This window comes from Salvelinus fontinalis, chromosome 26, assembly GCF_029448725.1.
Source record: "Salvelinus fontinalis isolate EN_2023a chromosome 26, ASM2944872v1, whole genome shotgun sequence".
Classification (NCBI taxonomy): domain Eukaryota; kingdom Metazoa; phylum Chordata; class Actinopteri; order Salmoniformes; family Salmonidae; genus Salvelinus; species Salvelinus fontinalis.
Genome location: NC_074690.1, coordinates 43,983,291 through 44,001,527, shown reverse-complemented (window position 1 = coordinate 44,001,527; position 18,237 = coordinate 43,983,291). Strand labels below are relative to the sequence as shown.

Below are 18,237 nucleotides of genomic sequence, written 5' to 3'. Positions count from 1 at the left end.
TTCCTTACAGTGCGTGCGTGTGTGTGCATGTGCGTGTGTGTGTATAATCAAAGTGGTTTGAATTTGCATTACATTTATGCTAAGTTCCATCTTGCCTCATTATGTCTCAGGCTAAATAGCTCATCACTTAAACTGCCGATATGAATTATGATACAACACAATCATGATATGTTAGAACGAACGGTAGAGGTTGTAGACAGGACAATCTTGTTTGTTTGTTTGTGTGTGTGTGTGTGTGTGTGTGTGTGTGTGTGTGTGTGTGTGTGTGTGTGTGTGTGTGTGTGTGTGTGTGTGTGTGTGTGTGTGTGTGTGTGTGTGTGTGCGTGCACATGCATGTGTGTGTGTAAAAGAGACAGAGTGTGTCTACACGATTGTGATTGTGTGTGTGTGTCATGCGTCTGTGTGTTTACCCATCACACAAAGGGTAAAAATCAATACCTAGGCTAGAGCTGGGACAATAAACCGAAAATTATTGACCCCGACTACACCGACCACTTATCGTGGGCATTTTTCTGAAATCGTTCATTATGATAAGTAGCCTTTACTAGAGAAATGTGAAGTTTGAATGAAAATAACTTTGCTAATAGGTGATTGTTAAATGGGACAGTTGATAGCTTGTCCATATCGCCTAGCTTTGACCCAGGCTATGATTAGCCTGCAGCCTGATTCCATCTTCTACATAGCACACATCTCTTAAAGGCATCCTCACAATAATCGTCACGCTGGCTAGTCATTCAGGCCAACAATACTAGACAGATAAACACGGCATCTAACAGGAGTACAATAAAACCGCAGTTTGCCATAGGAACTGAGCGAAGTAAATCCTTGATACGAATGTGGATTTGTTCTATGAACATAGTCATTGCTATCACTTCTGTCCAGCCGTCGTTCCGCCTCTGGTTGGATTAAAAGTAGAAGACACATTTCAGTTGAATCCATTCAGTGGTACAACAAACTAGGTATCCTCTTCCCCCGTTCCCTGTGCTACTGTACGCTTTTGGATTATAGATGTATTTTCGCATTTCATAGCGATTGGCCCACTACGTTTATCCTTCTAAGGTCAATTTCGTGCTGAGGCCAGGTGCTAAGGCTAGCGATATGTTGCTGCTACCGTGCCACTAGTATATTGTTCTAACAGTCAAGGTCAAGACTAGCCATCCCAAACATCACTATTTGGAGCCTTTATAATAGCCAGAGGACCAATAAAATACTTTAGTGTGTGTGTGTGTGTGTGTGTGTGTGTGTGTGTGTGTGTGTGTGTGTGTGTGTGTGTGTGTGTGTGTGTGCGTATAACATAGATTAGCCTACAGTGGCTGGTTGTTCATTAAAGTGAGTGGAGCAGAGAAATCAACAGGGCAGAGAATGAGCTGACAGGCTATGCGTTCACCTTGCGCCTGACGCCAAGACGTATGCACCAAAACAACAACACACCAATAGACAAACAGACCAACCGACTCAGAGAAGCAGCTTGTTTTGGCCTGCAGCTCTTTATGCAACTCTTGCTCATTCCTAGCCACAGTGAGAGAAGGGAGAGGGGTAGAGAAATGGAGAGCAAAGGAACGAGAGCGGTGAGAGCCTGAGAGAGAGTAGGAGAAAGAGAGAGAGCTAGAAAGAGAGGTGAAAGGTTGAGTGAGCGAGAGGGGAATAGGTTGAGAGAGAGGAGAAAGAGAGAATGTGTGACGGTGTGAGAGAGACAAAGGAGGATGTGATAGAGTTTGGGATAGAGAGAGAAGGGCCCTTGAGGCTTGTATATAAAACATGAGCAGCCTCTCCTGCAGCCCCTTATTGATTACACAGCCTGATGAGGTCCACTCTGATCCAGTCAGCAAAAACAAACATTAGCCACCTCTCTACTCAGACAGAACACACAGAGAGAGAGAGAGACAGAGAGAGAGCGAGAGACCCAGTATCCCATGAGCTCCTCAATAGATTTTTTTCTGTTTGTGTAATGGGGCTGCTAATGTACTGTATGGGATGGAAATAAGGAGTTAATACAGGTCAGTAAAGTGGCCCAAAGCTTTCCTAGCCTCCTGAGGCTATCAACTCAATGAACCACACCACATAACATTCTCTGAAGTCCCTGTCAATACTATTCACTGTTATAACCCATAGTCTTTGGTTACACATTTACTCATCACATCTCAGCCTCTGAGGAATACACAGCATATCTACCAATGATGTTTATAAACCCTAGATTGCTTATGCTATGTAATGGCCATTGAGAGGCTTTGAAGCCACCAGTCGGCCATATTGGTACTCCCCGGTAGGAGCAGTCCTCTATAGGAATCAATGGAATTATACAGTATTTAAAAGTAATGTTTCAAGGACAAAATGACATGTATTTAAGTATTTGTGTTGTTGTGTTGTTGTAGTGGGGACAGTAACATTAGTAATCTCAAAAAATGCTATGTTCATTTTTTTTCTTCTGTTTAGCTCACATTATATAATTTAACAGTATGCATTAAGGTGTCTATAATAGAATAAATGTGATATACATTTTTTTTTTTAGACATGAATAAATGCATATGCTATAGCTTCCAAAATATACGGTGGGAGAGTGCCAAGATGGCAACACGGTGGCTTCAACATCAGTCATCCAGTGTATATCAAGAGTTGACACACCTACTCATTCAAGGGTTTTCTTTATTTTAACTATTTTCTACATTGTAGAATAATAGTGAAGACATAGATGTATATAGATGTATATTTTGTATTCTTCAAAGTAGATTCCCTTTGTCTTGATGACAGCTTTGCACACCATTTGCATTCTCTCAACCAGCTTCACCTGGAATGCTTTTCCAACAGTCTTGGGAGTTCCCACATATGCTGAGCACTTGTTGACTGCTTTTCTTTCACTCTGCGGTCCAACTCATCCCAAACCATCTCAATTGGGTTGAGGTCGGTGATTGTGGAAGCCAGGTCATCTGATGCAGCACTACCTCACTCTCCTTCTTGGTCAAATAGCCCTTACACAGCCTGGAGGTGTGTGTTGGGTCATTGTCTGTTGAAAAACAAATTATAGTCCCACTAAGTGGGACCAGCAAATCACGCCCACATCACACCTCCTCCTCCATACATCACGGTGGGAACCACACATCCGGAGATCATCCGTTCACCTACTCTGCGTCTCACAAATACACGGCAGTTGGAACCAAAAATCTCAAATTTGGACTCATCAGACCAAAGAACACAGTTCCACCAGTCTAATGTTCATTGCTCGTGTTTCTTGGCCCAAGCAAGTCTCTTATTGTTATTGGTGTCCTTTAGTACAGATTTCTTTGCAGCAATTCCACCACAAAGTCCTGATTCATGCAGTCTCCTCTGAACAGTTGATGTTGAGATGTGTCTGAACTCTGTGAAGCATTTATTTGAGCTGCAATCTGAGATGCAGTTAACTCTAATGAATGTATCCTCTGCAGCAGAGGTAACTCTGGGTCCTCTTAACTCTGTGGAGGTCTTCATGAGAACCAGTTTCATCATAGCGATTGATGGTTTTTGCGAATGCACTTGAAGAAACGTTCAAAGTTCTTAAAGCAACTGTCACTTATCTTTGCTTACTTGAGGTGTTCTTGCCAAACCATGGACTTAGTCTTTAACCAAATATGTCTATATTCTGTATACCACCCCTACCTTATCACAACACAACTGATTGGCTCAAATGCATTAAGAAGGAAAGAAATTCCACAAATGAACTTTTAACAAGGCACACCTGTTAATTGAAATGCATTCCAGGTGACTACCTCATGAAGCTGGTTGAAACAATGACAAGAGTGTGCAAAGCTGTCATCAAGGTAAAGAGTGGCTACTTTGAAGAATCTCAAACATAAATATATTTTGATTTGTTTAACACTTTTTTGGTTACTACATGATTCCATATGTGTTATTTCATAGTTGCGTTGTCTTCACTATTATTCTACAATGTAGAAAATAGTACAAATAAAGAAAAACCCTTGAGTGAGTTTTTTGACTGGTACTGTATAAATCATTGATATCTAGCACTATTGACAACATGAACCACTGCAACGAGAGCAAAATAAATCACCACAGAAATGTGTAGTGCAGGAATGCCTAAGGGAGAGGTTATATCCAGCTACAAGCCTCATTCATTATCAGGTGAGAAATAGCTCTGGAGAGAGAGACACTAAATCAGGCTGCTAGATTTACAAAACACAAACCTGCCTATGAACTTAATCAGGGCTGTATCTATGGAGGCATGACTACCTTCCTAGTCCCTAGTTGGAGTACATACAGGATGGGTCGGGTACGAGGTGTATCGTAGGTCGAAACGCAACACGGTATCATCTCTGAATTGAAAAAGAGATTGAATAACAGAGGCGAAGAAACAACCGTGAGGATTGTACAGAGTTCACCCTGACCGAGGCCATGATGGACAGAAATGGGAAAATATGATGTTGGTGTTTTCTTCAGCTTTGTGTGGAATTTCGTTGATAAAAAAAAAACAATATAATAATAATTATATGAATAATAATAATAATAATAATATGCCATTTAGCAGATGCTTTTATCCAAAGCGACTTACTGTCGTGCATGCATATGTCACGATGTGGCCCTTTGGTGGTGTATATCGTGGCTCCCCCCCTCTCACTCTCCCCACCACAAGTTTTATGACTTTACGAAAGATCATAAATACCTGGTAGAAACTTCCATGCTGTATTGAGGGAGAGAGTCTACCACAGGGCTGCCCAACCTCTTCCTGGATATCTACCGTCCTGTGGGTTTTCAGTTAAACCCTAATTTAACACACCTGATTCCACAAATTTTCTGCTCAACAAGACCTTAACTAGCTGAATCAGATATGCTAAATTAGGGTTGGACTGAAAACCTACAGGACAGTAGATCTCTAGAAAGAGGGTTGGGAAGCCCTGGCATACCAGAACAAAGGCCTTCTCTTAGTTCAAAACTCCTGAACTAAACAATATTTCTACTTTTGAGAATGTGGGAATGGTCCGTGGACACTTAACTTCTTCAGGCTGCAGGGTGAATATTGAAAAAACTGGAAAATATGTGCACATTTTCAAACGGCCTCTTAAGAAATTTTTGATTTTACAATATGCATATATTTACTACTATTGGATAGATAACAGTCTATAGTTTCTAAAAACGTTTGAATTATTTCTCTAAGTGGAACAGAACTATTTTTACAGCCATTTTCCCAGCCGAATTGAGATTTCCAAAATGCGATGTGTCTCTTTAAGACCTTGTCTATACAAGGTCATGACACTTAGGACCGTAGAAACACGTCATACGCCTTCATCTGGGTGTAATGCGGAAGTGAGAGTTGAAAGGAGTCGAATATCTCTTCCATGGACTGAATACCACATCTTCTTGTGAGACCTGCGCAGTTTAATTTTTTTTCCGGGCGCGAGGCAGAATCTGGACTCGGCTCCTGGAATCCGCTCGTTAAAGGTGAATATGACCTCTGCCTACGATATTATTTGATACATGTCACAAAATCATCCTAAAGTATGTTTTTTCAATATACTTTAATTATATTATTGCAATTTATTCTGGACTTTAGATGTCATGCGACGGAAGAATTTTTTGAAGAAAGACAGATTAGCGCCGCACGGCCGTTGTGCTTGCTAACCAAAGAGGGAAATATTTCGTTCTGGAACCCAACTAAAGACTTTACTGGACAATGGACCCCGTTACAACATTCTGATGGAAGATCAACAAAGATAAGGACCCAATTTGGGATGCTTTTTCATATATCTGTCGAACTGTGCTATGCTAGCGCTTGACTAGAATCAATGCTGCCGTATGCTAGCTAATGTTGTAAGCTAATATAACGATATATTGTGTTTTCGCTGTAAAACACTTCAAAAATCGGAAATATTGGCTCTATTCACACGATATTTGTCTTTCATTAGCTATCCACCATATGTTTTTCTGAAATGTTTTATGAGGTGTAATTAGTAGTTGACGTTGGTGTCTGTATTTTCTCTGGCTACTCCCGTCTGATTTCAGACTGTAGCTATGCTGTAGCAATGATGGGAGCAGTAATGTAAAACTGATTTATAGCTAAAATATGCACAGTTAATGAACAAAACATAGATTTATTGTGTAACATGTTATAGGACTGTCATCTGAGGTAGTTTTTTCTAGGTTCTTTAGGTTGGTTTTAGGTTATTTAGGTTGGCTTGTGCATGCTACTTGAATCATAATTCATACATCATAATCATAATCATACGTGTCTGTCCACTTTTGTATTTGGTGGTGAGCTAACATAAATATATGTGGTGTTTTCTCTGTAAAACATTTAAAAAATCGGACATGTTGGCTGGATTGACAAGATGTTTATCTTTCAAATGCTGTATTGGACTTGTTAATGTGTGAAAGTTAAATATTTTTAAAAAATAGCTTTTGAATTTCGCGCCCTGCACATGAGCTGGATGTTGTCATATTTGTACCGACGTCGGGAGAGCCCGCCTAACAGGTTAAGGGACAGTCATGTCGAGTGTGTTTCATTTGGTGATCTCATGAAGGACAGGAAACACACATAACAGTATCTCTTAAAGTGTACATTTCCCAGCTGTCAGGTTTACATCTAAATATTGTGAAACATATGTGATTAAACATGAAACTATTTGTGAAAAGATGTAATGTCATGTTAACCTTCTAAATCAGAGTATGGATTTTCATATAAAGATTAACTACTCAGTGGCCACACCCCCGTGAGCCCAGGCATCACATTAGGCGTCATAGAACCACCCCTTCTTCCACGAGTATAAAACACCATCCTAAAAAATATACATTAAGTCAGAGAACGCCGGGGCAGAGTTCCCACGTTGGAATGGCTACAATTCTATAGGACATCGGAGACCATAACAGCTGCAGTTTTGGCTACACGGCTGGAAATGGTTCAACTCTGAGACTATCGATCACTACAGAATAAGAGTAAATTCTAGACGCATAATTACTAGTCTGCAGCTAGAAATGACGTAAATCTAGAACGAGAATACCGACATCCGCCGAAGCATCTATTTTTTGAGAACATTTCCGAATGGTACTCTGAAGTATCCATTATAACCACCGACAACCATGAAAGACATTGTGACTTCTGGGAAAGTTAGCAAGAGACTCTGAAGAACTCTATAGGATGATTGAGGATTCCAACAGCGAAGACAACAACGACATACGAGCAGAAAAATATACAGTGCAATTATTCTCGAATGAGCGGCCGATCATGTGCGAAGGATTAGCATTTCAATGAACTTAATTATAGACTGGGTGTAGTGAATTAATTTTGTCTGTCCCGCTCTTTCTCAGTCCCCACCCCTTTCCTTTGTCTATCAAGCCATCATATCGGCTTAGCCCACTAGGGACTTTAATAACATTGTTAGTAACCAATATCTACTGTTATGTATTTCTGTGATTAGTTAGTTAGTGAATAAATAATTAAGCCAATTTGTATATTGCTGATTGTGTAACGGCTTTCATATTCGTCCTCCTCCTCGGACGAGGAGAGGCGAGACGGATCGGACCAATACGCAGAGTGGTTAGTGTTCATGATGATTTTATATAATGAAAACTGAACACTGAATTACAAAACAAATAAACGAAGTCAAGAAAACCTATACAGTACCGTGTGGTGAAAACACAAACACGGAAACAAACACCCACAAAACACACGTGAAACCCAGTCTGCCTAAGTATGATTCTCAATCAGGGACAACGATTGACAGCTGCCTCTGATTGAGAATCATACCAGGCCGAACACAAAAATCCCAACATAGAAAATCAACCATAGACAAACCCACCCAACTCACGCCCTGACCAACTAAAATAAATACAAGACAAAGGAAAACAGGTCAGGACCGTGACATAACCCCCCACTTAAGGTGTGAACTCCGGGCGCACCAGCGTAAAGTCTAGGGGAGGGTCTGGGTGGGCGTCTGTCCACGGTGGCGGCTCTGGCGCTGGTCGTGGTCCCCACCCCACCATAGTCAAACCCCGCTTCCGTGGCCTCCTCCCAATGGCCACCCTCCATGTCAATCCCACTATACCAAAGGGCAGCACCGGACTGAGGGGCAGCTCCGGACTGAGGGGCAGCTCCGGACTGAGGGGCAGCTCCGGACTGAGGGGCAGCTCCGGACTGAGGGGCAGCACCGGACTGAGGGGCGGATCCTGGCCGGATCCTGGCTGGCCGGCTCTGGCGGATCCTGGCTGGCCGGCTCTGGCGGATCCTGGCTGGCCGGCTCTGGCGGATCCTGGCTGGCCGGCTCTGGCGGATCCTGGCTGAACGGCTCTGGCTGGTCCTGGCTGGATGGCTCTGGCTGGTCCTGGCTGGACGGCTCTGGCTGGTCCTGGCTGGACGGCTCTGGCTGGTCCTTGCTGGACGGCTCTGGCTGGTCCTGGCTGGACGGCTCTGGCGGATCCTGGCTGGCTGGCTCTGGCGGATCCTGTCTGGCAGACGGCTCTGAAGGCTCAGGACAGACGGGCAGCGCTGGGCAGGCAGGCAGTTCAGACAGCACTGGGAAGGCAGGCAGCTCAGACCCAGGCTGCGCTGGAGAGGAGGAAGGCTCTGACAGCGCTGGACAGGCAGACAGTTCAGACTCAGGCTGCGCTGGAGAGGAGGAAGGCTCTGACAGCGCTGGACAGGTGGGAGCAGCTGGAGAGAGAACCCGGAGAGACAGCCTGGTGCGGAGGGCTGCCACTGGAGGACTGGTACGTGGAGGTGGCACCGGGTATACCGGACCGTGAAGGAGGACACGCTCTCTTGAGCACCGAGCCTCCCCAACCCTACCAGGTTGAATGGTCCCCGTAGCCCTGCCAGTGCGGCGAGGTGGAATAGCCCGCACTGGGCTATGTTGGCGAACCGGGGACACCATCTGTAAGGCTGGAGCCATGTAGACGTACTGGAGGCCAGATATGTTGGGCCGGCTTCATGGCACCTGGCTCGATGCCCAACCTAGCCCTACCAGTGCGGCGAGGTGGAATAGCCCGCACTGGGCTAAGCACGGGTACTGGGGACACCGTGCGCTTTACCGCATAATACGGTGTCTGACCAGTACGACGCCCTCTCACTCCACGGTAAGCACGGGGAGTTGGCTCAGGTATCCTACCCGGCTTTGCCATACTCCGCGTGTGCCCCCCCCCCCCCCCCCCAAGAAATATTTGCGTCTGACTCTCGGGCTTCCAACCGTGTCGCCGCGCTGCCTCCTCATACCAGCGCCTCTCTGCCTTCGCTGCCTCCAACTCCGCCTTGGGACGGCGATATTCCCCTGGCTGAGCCCAGGGTCCTTTGCCGTCCAGAATCTCTTCCCAAGTCCAGGAGTCCTGTTTTTTTTTCCGCTGCTGTTGCCGCCCTTCTCCACTCCGCTTGGTCCATTGGTGGTGGGTGTTTCTGTTACGGCTGTCATAGTCGTTCTCCTCCTCAGACGAGGAGGAGCATGGATCGGACCAACACGCAGAGTGGTTAGTGTTCATAATGATTTTATATAACGAAAACTGAACACTGAATTACAAAACAAATAAACGAAGTCCAGAAAACCTATACAGTACCGTGTGGTGAAAACACAAACACGGAAACAAACACCCACAAAACACACGTGAAACCCAGTCTGCCTAAGTATGATTCTCAATCAGGGACAACGATTGACAGCTGCCTCTGATTGAGAATCATACCAGGTCAAAAACAAAAAATCCCAACATAGAAAATCAACCATAGACAAACCCACCCAACTCACGCCCTGACCAACTAAAATAAATACAAGACAAAGGAAAACAGGTCAGGAACGTGACAGATTCATTATGAAACTAGGGTTGGTGCAGATATCCAAGGGTTTGCGATGTTCAGTAATGAGAACTGATGAGGTAACAATTAATAATTAATTAATAGAAGACTAATTGATCAGATATGAAAATATCTGTAGAGTTATATTCAGAAAACATTTTCCGTGGTGCCCAGACTTCCTAGTTAATTCATGTTTACATGATTTGTTTAATCACGTAATAATTAAACCTAGAGAACTGATTTGATATTAATAAGTCTTCACATTTAATGATAGTCCAGACACGACACATTCATTTGTTGTATGGGTGGCCCCAACAAGAATCAAACCCACAACCCTTGGTGTTGTAAGTGCCAGACAGAACTTACCAGCTGAGCCCAGAGTTCTGTTGCTCCGGTTGAATCCCGCACTCCTTCCACCCTCCTCGTCCAGGTTGCTAGGCAACCCAGAGCCAAGTACGTGAGACCAGGCTGTATCTTCTTCCACTGGGGGTCCGGAGGGCAGCGCCAAGGGCCCATTTTCTGGACCCTCAACTCCCTGCTCTCCAGATCTCTCCACTGAGACCGAGGAGAAGGACGATGAGGCCTCCCTGGATCTTCCCTGGATGACTGAGGCCGCGGGTGGAGGGGCTAGAGCTCCAGTACCTGGTCTGGATGGAGGGGAAGAGTCTCTTCTGTCTGACCCAGCTGTGGAGCTGCTGACTGTGGGTTGAGTTGTGCTGTAACTGGCTCCTGACTGCTCCTTCCTTGTGGTTCTCTCGTTGGATGGAGGGACTCTGATTATGGGTTTGCTGGTTCCAACGGGGAGACGGGTGAACTGGATACCCACTCTCGCCTCTTCGGAGGCCTCCTCAGCACTCCCCTCCTCTTTCACCATCACTCTCTCTCTCTCAACACTGGCCAGGCCATCTGCTCTAGTGGGAATAGCGATAGCATCTCCCTTTCTCCTATAATCCGGCTGGGCCGAGATCTCAACTTTTGATGGGGCCACACGTACCAACGTCCCACCTTTGGGCTGAGTGGAGGAGGAGTCAGAGGACTGGCTCTCTGAGGCTGGGGTAGAGGTGAGCAGTGCTGGGGAGGACGAGGGCTCACCAGTGGGTGGTATATCATCTAGTTCCCCCAGCCCTAAGCTATCCCACCACCCATGACCCCATGAGAGTAAACCTGCAGGGGGCAGAAAGAGAGGAAGATAGAGGAGACAGTGGGAGAGATAGGATGGAGAAGAAAGCAGAAAGGAATGAGAAGAGGGAAGAGGCAGGAGCTGTAAGAAGAACGAGAGAGAGAGAGAGATCCTGCCAGAGCATAGCGGAGAGCATATCGTGTATTCACGTGTGTTCTCCCTGAGATACAAAACCAATACCTCTAAGCCTGTGTCTTCTATTGTGCTGCTATTTTTTTAATGTTTTATAGTTTCACCATCCCAGAAAACCCTTCATTAGAAGAAAATACTTAAATAATGCAGACAACAATTCCTACGGTTCCCTTCTCTGTTAAACATGTGGGCCTTTGGGTTGAATGGGGCCAGAGAACATATCTGTATTAATGAAGCTTAGACTACTGAAAAGGGAAGTGAGACAGTTTCTGACCCAGACTAACATGCAAGCACACACTCACAAACACAGTCTCTCTTTTTCTCTCTCGCTTTCTCTCTTTTCCTTCTCTCTAGCCGTTTGTCTCAGTATCACAACCAAAATAAGGCAAAAAGTCTGCACTAACCTGGAGCAGGAGAGCCAGGAGAACCGGTGGGCACAGTCCCGCTCTCAGTCAGAGTCCCCTCCGTAGGTCCCTTTCTCTCCACCTCTGGACTGCCTGTTCCTGTGGTACCTTCTGGCACCCCTGCCAGGTAGTTCCACGGCTTCCACATGGACTTCACTATCTTGGCCATCACCTTTAGACACGGGTTAGAGGGTGATAACTCCTCTTTCTGTGTGGTAGAACTTGGACAGAGGCTGGGGGTGGCTGGAGGTCTGAGGAAAACTCCAGAGTTAGGGTCCATGTTTCCCAGGTCTCCCCAGGCTAGAGAACTCTCTCCTGGGCTCAGCTGCAGGGTGACATACCCCTCAGAGGACTCTGAGGACCAGGGGTCTGAAACTGAGAAGATCAACACATTGAATTACAGTAACAATAATCATCCAAAACCAGGTGCTTTGGTCAAAAGTAATGCTCTATATGTGCAAAATAATATAATTTTAGATGTGGTTAAAGTTTCTTACGAGAGCGGGCCTCTTCCTCCAGATCAACCAATCCTGACCAGTTCGAAGGTGTGAGGTCATCAGAAGGTGAAAGGTTACGGCTCCCTGTGAAGATGGGAGAGAAGGGAGGATTATTATCAGAATCAGAATAAGAAAAACCTTCTTGCCATTCAACCATGTTGAAAACCCATTACTCTACATCTATCCATTCATCTCCACACCCACCTGTGGTCGGGGGGCTGCCGATGGTCTCAGTAGCCAGGGAAAGGCTGTCTGTTCCTGGAGTGTCTGTGTCGCTGGAGCCGGTCAGGTAGCTCCAGGGCTTCCACAGAGACGCGTAGATCTTAGAGACGGAGCATGGCTTCTTTACGTTCCCTGATGAAACCATGAGGAATTGAAGAGCATACATGTGCAGGAGATGTCACAACCCAATGAATGAGCAATGACTGACGGTTCATGGTCAGTACGTGCAATAAATTCCTGTCTAATGAATCCTCTCTCTCCTCTCTCTTAAGCTCTCTTCCACTTCCTACAAGTCTATCCAGCACTTCCAGTACAACAAGCGGATTCTAATATCCCACAACTCTTTGCATAAATTAGGAATAACTCTAAACAAAGGGACCAGCTATGCTGCAGTAGTTTGCAACAGCGGTGGTCTCGTGAATCAAAAATCTTTTCAAAAGCTTCCTCGTGGAATTACTAGGTTGTCTTAACCAGTGTTGCTATGGTTACATCCTTGGCAACGCATGTCATCGGTGGGCAACAGCATCGTCATGCTTACTTCACAAACCATCAACTTCAATGACATGGCGATTCAGTAGAGATGGTTAAGTCGTCATACAGTAGCTACACCTCTAAGAATACTTTAATGGGTGAATGGAGGAAAGGTCTTGGATGTTTTATCATCGTGATGTTAAAGTATGAACTTTGTGTTTATCAGTGACTCGTGTAAGAGAAGTTTCCATTTTAGCCTAACATTGACGATGTAACCTATGAACTTTGATCTCTTGGACTCCAGATCTGGACTTCATTCTCACCTCTGTAGCAATAGGCATCATAGAGCGGTGTGGCGTCCGTAGCATTGGCAGATCCGCTGCTGGTTGTGGTTTCATTGGTGTTGGGAACGACGGTCCAGACCCCTGGCTGGTCCCCTCCACAGCCCTGCCTGGGCTGGGTGATAGGGTAGCGGACACTGCCGTCAGAGAGCCAGCCTGGAGCACAGCTGTCCAGCCCAGCCTTCCAGGCCAGGTAGAGCTGCCCCACCGTGGCCAACTGTCCCCCCAGGGAGATGCAGCGTTCTGAGGCAGAGGACAGAGTCAGACGCCCTGGGACCCATGAGTGGAATACCTCACCTGGATAGAGAGAGGTGGGGGGGGAGGGGGGAGAAGGAGAGAGAAAGAGAGGGATCGAGAGAGAGGAGGTTCTGACTCAGATATCTTTATTGTCCTTTCACAAGCCTACAAATTCACAAGGCAATTTTATTAAAGTGACTCGGGAGTGGAAGTGAGATGTTTCTGTGTGCCTGTGTGTGTGTGTGTGTGTGCCTGTGTGTGTGTGTGCGTGTGGACATGTGTATGTGTGCGCGTGTGCCTGTCTCACCGTCCAGTTCCCCGGCAAAACAGTAGACATCAAACAGCTCATTAGGGTCTCTCTTCCCATAATTCCTCACACCAGCCGAGTACTCCTGTTGTCCATAGCAACCACGCTCTGGTGACTGGATAGGGTAGCTGTGGAGATAATATTAATAGGATCAGAGTCAGAAAACTAGGCTCCGTGTTCGCACCAGATGCTCAAAATATCAAACTATGCCTGTCTTCCAAACAGTATGCGGTCTTCGTTGTATTGTAAGCGAGTGTTTGGATGTGACAGGGGTGACTGGGTCAGCTCTGTGTGTGTGTGTGTGTGTGTGTGTGTGTGTGTGTGTGTGTGTGTGTGTGTGTGTGTGTGTGTGTGTGTGTGTGTGTGTGTGTGTGTCCTCACCGGACAGTCTGGTCGGAGAGCCATCCGGCAGCACAGTTGGCATAACCATTGTAGAACACTGCCCACAGCTGGGTCGGCGTGGCGATGAGGGCGGAGTTCTCCTGACAGGCCCGCTGGGCGTCATCGAATGAGAGGGCGTAACGGTCACTAGGAGACCGGTAATGGAACACCACACCTGAGAGGAGAGACACGGAGGTGAGCTGACTGACAGGCACATTCTCTTTCGTTCTCTCTGCCCCCTCTCTTGTATTTTCCTCTTCCTTGATCAACACCGCAAGGAAACACACACATACAGCACACGTATTCACAGCAACAACAAAAAAACAAGCACTCAATTTGAGCAGCGTACGACACAGCCACACACAGGTTCGGGTTGTGATGCCAAGTGTGTATTTGTCTCAGACAAACAGATGGGAGCTTGTACAACCAATTAGATCATTAGGATGTTCATTCAGTGGCGAAGGTCACCCAATGAAATGTTACTCTCCGTGTGCCATTGTGAGACACTAAATGATTATGCTAATATTAACACCGGGATGTAGAAGATGTTTCTTCTCACTTTTGTTCCCTCCTCTGCACCTGCAGTAGTATATCGGATGTCCGTGATATAGCCCTACTTTGACAGATTATACAGGTGCATTGGTTGGAAACCACATAGGTTCACCGTCCCCATTCTGAACAGATCAATTGGAAATCCTCCGTGTTCTTTTAGCTGCATTCCATGGAAGAGCAGTCACAGGGTACTTGTCATTGGTATTCAAGCCATGCACTTAATACTAATTACCGTGTCACGGACTATTAGTCCGTTAATATGAACCCATAATGAAAACACAAACAGAAGCAGAGAAAAAGTACGACCGGAGAAAGTCATTGCGATATTGATATGATGAATCAATGTAATTAGTGTTGAATAAGATAAAGGAGGCTTTGTCCCAACACTCAATGGGAAGGACCAATGGTCATTAAGTAAAAGGTCACATTTTCACACTGAGGTTTCTAAGATGCCATTAATGATCATTTGAAGGGACAAAGAGCGTGGTTATCCACCGTATGGATTTGTCTAGCGTTCAGCAATATAATAAGTAAGCTTTTTCACTATTGATGAGCTCTACTCCACATGAGAAGTGATTCGCAAAACACACTAATTGAAGAATTCAAAAGAAGGTACTCCTTGTAATTGTTGCAAACAAAGATATACTGTATTAAAACGGAGAGAAAACTTCAATTACAACAGCATACAGTCAGTTACAGTATAAACTCCTCACCCGTGACCACAAGGGGCAATACGTCTCGCTCGTAGTTGTCGCCCACGACAACCTGGCAGTGGTAGGTGCCTGTGTCGTTGCTACGGAGGCCTGAGATCTCCATGGTAGCATTTAGGTTGTTGGCAGCGTATCCAAGCAACCTGACCCGCCCAGCGAAAGCCGTATTCACCTTCACCACGTCACCTTTGGCAAAGAGTTACAAAATAAGAGTGTATAAGTGTATACTCTACATCATTTGGTCATAATGAATGTTGATTTCATAGTGTATTACAAAAAATCCAAATGTGGCATGTTTAAGTGTCGATTGAAATGAATATCCTGCTGGTTGAAACAGTCTACGACCATGTTGGTTGACACACTATCATTGAGTCATTAGCTTTAATTTAGGACTACTGTTACTTTCTTTACCTTTGGCTGAGAGAACCATCTGCTCCAGGGGACCCCCCTTTCCTCCACGCGGCACCCAGGTTCGGGTCCACTGGATATGGGGAGGCTGGCTGGAGGGGCTGGGCTCGTGGGTGAAGACGCAGGGGAGGTGAGCGAACCCGGCCAGTGGCTCTTGTACGGTAGGGTGGACGACTCTACGCATGTTCACCAAGGAGGCTGCCTCGCTCACGCCTACGGAGAGGAAGAAGAAGAGACAGGGTCACGAGGGAAAAAGGGAAGAAGAGATCAAATGTACTCCTATGCGTTCCCTCAATATGGCGGCCGATCTACCCATCATTGACTTGAATGGTAATTCTATTTCTATGTAAGATCCTCAAGTAAGCTAAGACAGACAGGAGTAATGGTTAGTGTGACAGAGACATGTTCCGTCAGTTTGGTCTATTAGAGCCAAGCCAATTACCTATTGAGAGAGCAGAAGAGGAATGAGAGGAGCTGAGATTCCAGGGCGCCATCTGATACTTAACCAGACCTCTGGGATTCATTATTAGCGTAACACTCAAAGAATGTTCCGGAACCCAACTCGGTGAAACTCCATTCCAGCAGAGGTGACACAACAGCACTGTGTAGAGTCACACACACACATACACACACACACACATTTGCAGACGCACACACAAAGGCACACGCGTGCATGCACACACACACACACACACACACGCACACACTTGACACTTGGCTGGGTAGACAGATAATTAATTCCAATTTCAATATGCTTATTTCATCACATTCATATCTGCATTCATGCACCTGCTTTCCCTCTCTCTCTCTCTCTCTCTCTCTCTTTCTCCTCTCTCTTTCTATCCCCCCATCCCTCTGTTTCTTTCCCCCCCTTTTCCTTCTCTCCCCTCTCTACCACTAACCTCTCTGTCCCCCTTTCCTCTCTTTTCCTTTGCCTCACTCCCTCTCCCCTCCCCTCTCTGTGATTTGATTGGATGTAAAAGTGTCGGGACGGTGTTTACCGCACAAAGGACTGGGTTCATCACTCTGCAGGTGGACATCAGTAGTTCGCTCACTCCAGATGCCGTGAGATACAGCCTCGGGGTAACCATGGAAATGGGAATAACGGTAAAGGCCAACTACAAGGCTAACCCAGTAGATATCTTCCATCTGCATTTAGATTGGAATGTTTTCACAAGGGGAAACCCCCCCTAGAGAGAATTCCCATGTCAGTATTCTAAAAATCATACCGCTTTATCCCCAAACCAGAAGTAATCACAAACACTGTTTGGTACGTGGAGAGAGAGAGAGAGACAGACAGAGAGATGAAGACAGATGCCTGTGAATGGAAAAAAACATATGGAATTGACAGCAGAAAAAAATTAAGAAAAGAGGGAGACTTCTAAAAATGAAAACAAGAGTGGAGATGACATGGGGGACTTTTACTGTCATCAACAGAAGCCGCTCTCCTATTGTATGCTTGTCAGAGGGGCAAACCATGTGTAGAACCTGCCAGTATTAGGCCTCCGAAGTGTCCTTCAAGGATGTATTGTTCATCTCATTTGTCTCATTCTTGTCCCTGCCTATTACTAATGGTTGACAAGGTTCATGCAGTGTAGCTCTGACATACAGGAGCCCTGACAGTGATACGAGACGTTATTCATTCGTGTCTGTTCTGCTACTGCATAGCTGTCTTCACTTGTGCCGGGCTAGTCAAATCAGATGGTTCCTCAGCTTCATGTCAATAAGTGATAGATATACAATCATACACACACACATCAAAGCCCAGCAGAGTCAAAGACCTCGAGGTATTCTCTCCCAGCAAATGCATGCCTTTCCATCGCCCAGCCATCCATCTATTAGCTGGGATATCCATGGCAACAGCAGCCGGAGGATAGTGTCCAGGTAGTGGTGTGTTTGGAGAGGTTAGGTAGGAGAGTGATATACCGTAACCTGTGAGTGGCCTCTGAGACCCTTCGTCCATCTGAGCAACAGAGAGCCATAACACACACGTACAGGCACGCGTGCACCAGACACACAAGCACGCACGCACGCACACACTCACGCACGCACGCACGCACGCACGCACGCACATATCTAAACACGCACACTTAGAGACACTCTCTCTCACACTCAAGTACATTGCAGTATCTGCTTTTGAGCCAAATCCCATTAAGTTCTTTCAAATAATGTAGACCATGAAGGAGACGAAACGAGGAAAGGATCTTAATTTGATCACTCTTTTGATGCTGAGAATTTTCCTGCATAGCAGGAAATGCAAACCTGTAGTGTATTAGAGGTTCTAAAAGGCTTCTAAAGTTTGTAATTTTTACATTAATGTCAGACTTGATGTATCAAAAAATGTATCAACCCCTACAACAAAATAATCTACATAATAATTCACATTTCCAGTTGCTGAATTATTATTTTTCTTCTGTAGCAAACAGGGTAAAATGAAGATCCTACATCTGTATCTAAGCCAATTGGGACACAGTCTGTTTGTGGTTCCTCGAACATCATAGGTTTTAACCACATGCTTAGATAGACTTCCAACACAGAGTCATGCTGTCTTCGTTGCTCCAGCACAGTACAATTTGACGCAGTGTAATTGAACAGACGGTCAACTAAAGTACCATCAACGGGGTTTGGAAAAGTTCCA

At 45.6% G+C, this 18,237-nt stretch overlaps 1 protein-coding gene across 2 annotated transcripts in view; it reads right to left on the bottom strand.

The window, feature by feature from the left end:
* Positions 1–18,237, bottom strand: part of LOC129824406 (neurocan core protein-like) — a 73,133-nt gene that overhangs the window by 35,321 nt on the left and 19,575 nt on the right. The window contains exons 3-11 of one of the 2 annotated variants that reach the window (XM_055884021.1): positions 15,603–15,812; positions 15,195–15,377; positions 13,930–14,104; positions 13,549–13,676; positions 12,987–13,301; positions 12,175–12,324; positions 11,971–12,054; positions 11,474–11,848; positions 10,124–10,921 (exon numbers count right to left, since the gene is read on the bottom strand). In XM_055884021.1, the coding sequence (XP_055739996.1) occupies positions 10,124–10,921; positions 11,474–11,848; positions 11,971–12,054; positions 12,175–12,324; positions 12,987–13,301; positions 13,549–13,676; positions 13,930–14,104; positions 15,195–15,377; positions 15,603–15,812 (2,418 nt within the window). The remainder of the gene's footprint in view (positions 1–10,123; positions 10,922–11,473; positions 11,849–11,970; positions 12,055–12,174; positions 12,325–12,986; positions 13,302–13,548; positions 13,677–13,929; positions 14,105–15,194; positions 15,378–15,602; positions 15,813–18,237) is intronic. The other variant, XM_055884022.1, reaches the window with a different exon arrangement.